The following is a 6,528-nucleotide window of genomic DNA, read 5'->3' as shown; positions in this document are numbered from 1 at the left end:
CTAGCATAGCTATTATATGGGTATGAGTGGCTAAAAGAGAAATTCTAAGGACAGTTTAAAACTGGAAGGAAGCTAAAAACTGACCTGGGACTGTATAACATAGTGAAACCTCATGTAAAATATGAATATGTGTGATATTTCCTATATAAGTCTGAGTTTACAAAATATAAATACAAACAAACTAGAGAGAAGGAAACAGAACAACAGCTATGTATGGCAAGAGAAGCATAGAGAGATTCAGAGGTGATGAGTTTTATCTGATTGGTTGGGTTTTGTTTATTATTATTATAATTGGAATAATGAAAGTGCTCTAAGAATTACTGAAGTGCTGAATGCTCAAATATGTGATTACACCAAATACCACTGACTTTATACTTTGGATGGATTTATGCTTTATTAATATGTACTGAATAAAATTGATTTGTTCTTTAAAAAAAACAGCTGTCTCTAGGTTTGGAAAGATTGACCAAATTAAAGAGATGATTTTTAAGTAATGAATATTGAAAACATCACTGAATATATATGCTCTTGGAGGATGACTCTATATAAATGTACTTGAGTTCCTTCACTGAAAGGCAAGATTTGTGTCTTATTCAACTTGTATCTTCAAAATACTATAGAGAGTAAATTAATATTTTTAACTTTTGAATGAATTTTCCACAGACTCTTTTTAAGTAATTGAATGCACTGACTCAAGGTCTATTGTATGCATTAATAAATGTGCCATCCTATAAAATATGTTATGGGGGAGCAGTTGTAGCTCAAGTGGGTGAGTGCCTGTTTCCTACATATGAGGTACCAGTTCAATCCCTGGCCAGCACCTCCAAAACAATTAAGTTAGGTTTTTACAATTCTTCCTATCATAACCAAGTTAATAGTGGTGACTGTTTCAGAATAAACTTTAAAACAAAAATTTCATACTGGAACAATTCTTTCTTAAGAGTTGATGCTGCCTCTTATGAGGTTCTTTAACCTAAAGTAGGAACCTGTGATTGTGCAGTTTTTGCAACACAGTTTTATAGGAGGAGGGCTCAAGACACATCAGATGTAAATTATACATTACAAATAACTGTTTCTGATCTTTTAAAACTCTTAATAAAAAAAATCATCCCAGATCTGTTTAGAGATACAGGACATGCGTATTTTGAAAAATAAGCTGTGTTGTCACTACCCTTGCTGGAATATTTCCAAATGAGATATCCCACCACTCTGTGTCCAAGAGCCACGTACTTCCCAGCGTCTAATTTCAAAGCCCCACCAGACTCCAGGGTAAACAGTTTGAATTTCAAACCTAAATTTCTAAGTCCTGTGTCTGTGAAAATCCCCTACAGCTCATACATCAACTCTTCTACTTAATGAATTTAAAATTTGTAATCAGGCTATGACCTGAGGGAATAGTCTCTTGTATTGCTCAGCTCTGCCAGCTTCACCTGCTCCACCAGGTAATCTAGCTTCTCTTCTGCTAGAATATAGCTGAAAATCACTTCATGATATTCTTTGTCCAGTATGTTGAATCACAAAGGCAGCATTAATGAAGAGAATCCTTTGTGACTGCGTCTCGATTTTAAGAAAGAAATCTCTCACTTGCCTCTTTTCAGAATTTAAATGTTTTCTTAAAGTATTTTGAGACTACCCAAGAATGACAGGACCAAAACAGATTTTGGATCAAAAGTATCTTTAAACTTCATCTGGGATATTCTATTTGTCATCCCTTGTTGTGTTGGCAAATTGGAAACTTAATATTGGTACTTTCTATAATAAAGCTAAGAAATACAGCCTGACCAAGATGACTTCTTATACCATAGTAAAATCAGAGCCAAAAGGTGACTTTTGTGCCAGAAAAATGTCAGTGCTCTATAGTTTCTCCAAAGGTTCCTCTCTTTCCTACCTGGAGATATTTAGGGTCTGATTTCTCTCCTCATCTAGTCTTTAATTCTTGGTATTCTGTGGAAAATTATTTTACCTTGAGTTGTCTCATTACCCTTTCTTAGTTCTGAAGACTGATTTCCAGATACTGATGGTTTTATGGAATTTTTCCCTTCTGTGAGTCTCTTGTCTTCAGTTGCTCTTAGCATTTACTAAACGAATCCTCTCTAGGCTATTTAAGTACTGTTGAACGCATACGCTCTGTGAAATCTGCCTTGATCTGGGCAGTTAAGACTAAGAGGTGGAAGGTACCTAGTCTCTGAAGGAATGGAGAAAGCACAGTACACTGTCAACCAAGAAATAACAAACTAATCTACGAGGCAACAAAGACATTTAATTGGGGTCTTAGAATTGCAATATTGGGGGAACAGATACAGGTAGAAGCCCAAAACATATCCTGTCTTGGTATTTTCAGGCAAGGGGGATTTTAAAGGAAAAGAAGTTTGGACAAGTTGTTTGTGGTTGGTAGATATTTGGAGTACTCTAATTGTCCTTCACGTTGGATAGTTACTGAGTTCCTTATCACATAATTTCTTTTATGGCCCAGAAGTCCTCAGGGTTTTGAGGAGCACTGGTGCTTGAGGCTTTGCAGTCTTTGGCAGTTCTTGTTGAGACCTGCATTAGAGTAAATTCCAGAGTGACCGCCAACTCCATTTTAAATCTCTTAGTTATAGTAACTATTTTGTTTTATTTTGTTTCTTTTAACAACACCCAGAGTAGAGGGTGAGATTTAGTGACATAGGATTACCCTCCTAGTCTAGATCTTAAATGAATGTGCTAGAGATTCTGTACTTTTCTGGTATTACATCCCATCCCATCAAATCTGGTCACCAAAAATATTAGTGGTAAAAGAAGAGAAGAAAGCAGGACCCATATAAATTTCTAAGGAAAATCCTGAGGTAAGTGAACTTTAACTTCCCCAAGCCCACAGACCTCAAGCTCTGTGGCCCCTCACTCCATCTTAGGTGCCTTGGGTTCCCCCAAAGTCTTAATACTTTTCTGAGTTTCTTTTTTTCCCTTTATGAGTTACCAAGTCCGATTATGTCTTCCAGCACTAGACCTGTCTCATTCTATTTTCATCATTGTACCTATCCAGCCATGTATACAGTTAACTAACATTATTTTGTGACTACATTAAACAGATAAATTGTGAGTCATTTTTCCTTAGACTGCTCTCACTAATATATCTCCTTATAAGTGGTATATGATCACTAGATGTAAAGAAGTTAATATTTCATAATGAAATTAATGTGCTGCGCTTCTCACAATTGACTGAATTTTAAAGTTAGGCACATATTTAAAGAATTGTGAGTTAAGAGTAATGTAAATTTCAGTCATTAGCCATAGAATGGAAGATAATTCTTTTGTGACTATTCTTAAACTGACCCAGAAATTTCAATCTCTTGCTCCTCTTCTCTTCAAAATGATGTCTGACATTGACACGCAGGATAACTAAATGTAACCTGTTTGAGAAATTCTCAAACACAGCTACCCAAGCAATTTGGCCAAATGCACACCTTATTAAGATCAATCTGGGCTCCGCATTCTTTTCCTCTACTCTTCTCCATGTAGCAAACTTCCCTTCTCTTCACCTTTTCTGAATTGCAAAATAGGCAGTCAACGTGAATTGAAGCCACTGTGTTTCCTCTTGTAAGGTAAGTAATTTGAAATTGGGCTTGTCTTTTCACTGCAAGGTTGAAATGAAACTCTGTCTTTACTTGGTCACAGTCTGAGGGTCTATGTTGAGGATGAGGATGAGTAGATCATGGAATCCCACAAATCGGGTCTCCCCTTGCCTTACTGATGGCTTCTTTGCCTTTTAGCAGGGGAGAGTGTCTAAAATATCAGATTTCTTAATTCACAGCCTTTCAGAGAAACTTTAGAGGCACTGGAATTTTCTCCCGCTGATTACTGTGATCAAAAATGGGTCATTTTCAGGATCAAAAATGGGTCATAGATGTACTGGAGTTTTCTCCAGCTGATTACTGTGATCAGTAATTGTTAGAGAATATATTGAAAAACAGGAGCTGGTATCTTGACAAAATCAGAGCAAATTCCATAGGCTGAGAAATTTTCAGTTAAAGTGAACTGATTAACTTCAGTAGGTTATTTTACTATTGAAAATATGGAAAAATTGTTTACTTAAACAGAGTTTAACATCTCAAGACAAGAAAATTGGGTTGTTACATCTGGTCATTCATCTAAAAGCAGAATTGGATTTATTTTGGCCACTTTGCATAAAATTCCTCACAAGACCAAATTGAAAGGTAACTTGAATTTGGATCTGCTAGGGTTTGTATCATGGAAACTTGCCTAAATTCTAAGGAGGAAAGTGGGGAAAACCAGGAAGAACACAGAGTTACAGGCTGGCTCAGTAGGAATCAAAATTGTTATGGTGAGAACGTCTGACTCTGTATTATCAGGTATAAATTGGAGGATTCAGGGATGATTCAGAATTCAGTTGGCAGGACAAACTTACTGTAAAAAAAGTGCATGTCGGAAAAGAAGCCTAATGAAGCAATAGAGTCTGGGTGTATAACGATGGGTCAGGTTTCAAGTTGGGAATGAAAAAGGGTAACTATTAAGGGAATTCCCCCGCATGTGAGGTTTGAAGTCATTTAAGTCATGATTGGATAGCAGAAGATTGCAGCAGAGGATCAGCTGAAGTAAATGCAGAGTGACAAGGAAATGGAAAACAGCCCAGTGTATCAAACAACGAATATGTCATGTAAACAGTAAGAACATAACACATAAAGCATGTGGTAGTTAAGTAGTATTGCACCATGGAAAGTTTTCCAAGGGGCATAAAAACTGGGACTGAGGAAAGTAGACACTTAGACCTGTTTATCCAGGAAGTGTGCCAAATGCAAAGTTGACTATTGCAGGATAAAAGGTGGGGCCTGTTCATGGAGATGGAATTAATTAGTTATGAACTAACCTGAGAAAGTATGCCATTTGTACTAGAAGAGTGCAAGGGGAAAAATCAGAAATGAGCTGATTCTGGGTTCAGGAGGTGTGCAGCAGGCTCTTCGTTTAAGGAAATATTCCAGGGAAGGAAGGAATTAAAAAAAAAACCATGAAGAAAATGAGCTGGCCAAGGAGAGCTTTGTATACATACAATGAAAAAGAAACTGAGTGGCGTGAACGTAGAGTGGCGTGAATGTAGGTGGATACTTCACCCCTGACTCTGTATTTATTACAGAGGATCATCTTCTGTAATGGCCTTGGGGAACCACAGCACCGTCACAGAGTTCATTTTCCTCAGGCTGTCTGACAACCCCCACGTTGAGGCTGTACTCTTTGTGCTGTTCCTGGCCATCTACCTCCTGACCCTGATGGGGAACCTGATGCTGCTGCTGGTGATCAAGTCTGATCCTCACCTCCATGCCCCCATGTACTTCTTCCTGAGTCACCTCTCCTTCCTGGACCTCTGTTACTGCTCAGTCACTGAGCCCAATATGCTGAAGAACCTCCTTTCTCAGGACAAATCAATCTCGGTAGAGGGCTGCCTGGCTCAGGTCTTCTTTGTGTTTGCCACTGCTGGGACAGAAGTCTGCCTGCTTGCGGCCATGGCCTGACTGTTATGCAGCCATCTGCCACCCCCTGCTCTACGGCCAGGTGATGGGTGAGCAGTTGTGCGAGGGTCTGGTGTGGGCCTCCTGGGGCCTGGCTTTTCTGGATGCTCTCATCAACACCCTCCTGGCTGGGGATCTGGACTTCTGTGAGGTTCGTATTATGTCTCACTTCAGCTGTGAGCTTCCCTCTCTCTTTCCTCTGTCCTGCTCTGATGTCTCCACCAACTTTGCAGTCCTGATCTGCTCTGCCCTCCTTCATGCCTCTGCAACACTCCTCCTCATCTTCTTCTCTTACACCGGCATCGTCTCCACCATCCTGAGCATCAGCTCCACAACAGGGCGGAGCAAGGCCTTCTCCACCTGCTCCTCCCACCTCACTACAGTGATCTTGTTCTATGGCTCTGCTTTTCTTCGTTATTACATGCCAACATCAGGGACCCCAGTGGAATTTGTTTTTTCCATACAGTACAGTGTGGTCACTCCTCTGGTGAATCCCCTTGTCTACAGCTTGAAGAACAATGTGGTAAAAGCAGCTCTGAAAAGAATGTTGCAAAAAGGTTTACATAATTTCAGATAGCAGAGAATGGGCAGAGGATTATTGGGGCACAAGGCTGAATTACATCAAGATAGTTGAGTAACAGACTTTAGGCAAAGTTTGCTTTGCTCATGGAAGATAGGACAAAATACCTTGTAAGAACTATTTCCTTTGAAACATGCTCAAGTAAATGCCAAAAGCTCTTTGTTTATACTTAATTTCTTCAGGGACGTAACAATACATCAAGTAATTATAATACAGAAAATGTGATTACAGACTTATTCTCCCTTTTATCTGTGAAATTCTCATTAGATTTAGCACTGAGAGTATTGCCTATGACCTGATTCTTATTTGGATCCAAAGCTGATCTGAGATTTACGGGACAAGGTTTGCTAGAAATAAAAAAGCCATAACCTCTGACTATGAGGAGACATAATTTGAGACTCAGACATTTGGAGCTTGACTCAAAGAGGCTGGGGAAAATGTAGAAGG

The 6,528-nt window shown here is 39.1% G+C and overlaps 1 protein-coding gene across 1 annotated transcript; it reads left to right on the top strand.

The window, feature by feature from the left end:
* The first annotated feature begins 5,144 nt into the window (after positions 1-5,144).
* On the top strand, positions 5,145-6,078 carry LOC131280678 (olfactory receptor 8S1-like). Its single transcript, XM_071218724.1, has 2 exons — positions 5,145-5,423; positions 5,476-6,078. Exons 1-2 carry the CDS (start codon positions 5,145-5,147, stop codon positions 6,076-6,078), a joined length of 882 nt encoding a protein of 293 aa, XP_071074825.1.
* The last annotated feature ends 450 nt before the right edge of the window (positions 6,079-6,528 follow it).

This window comes from Dasypus novemcinctus, chromosome 12, assembly GCF_030445035.2.
Source record: "Dasypus novemcinctus isolate mDasNov1 chromosome 12, mDasNov1.1.hap2, whole genome shotgun sequence".
Classification (NCBI taxonomy): Eukaryota; Metazoa; Chordata; class Mammalia; order Cingulata; family Dasypodidae; genus Dasypus; species Dasypus novemcinctus.
The sequence above is the reverse complement of the archived record's forward strand: the minus strand, read 5'-3'. Positions and strand labels throughout refer to the sequence as shown.

Excerpts from the sequence above, each read along its gene's own strand:
- LOC131280678 (XM_071218724.1), top strand. The coding sequence starts at position 5,145 with ATGGCCTTGGGGAACCACAGCACCGTCACAGAGTTCATTTTCCTCAGG. Across the intron at positions 5,424-5,475 it reads CTCAGGACAAATCAATCTCG|AAGTCTGCCTGCTTGCGGCC; the intron begins GTAGAGGGCTGC and ends CTGCTGGGACAG.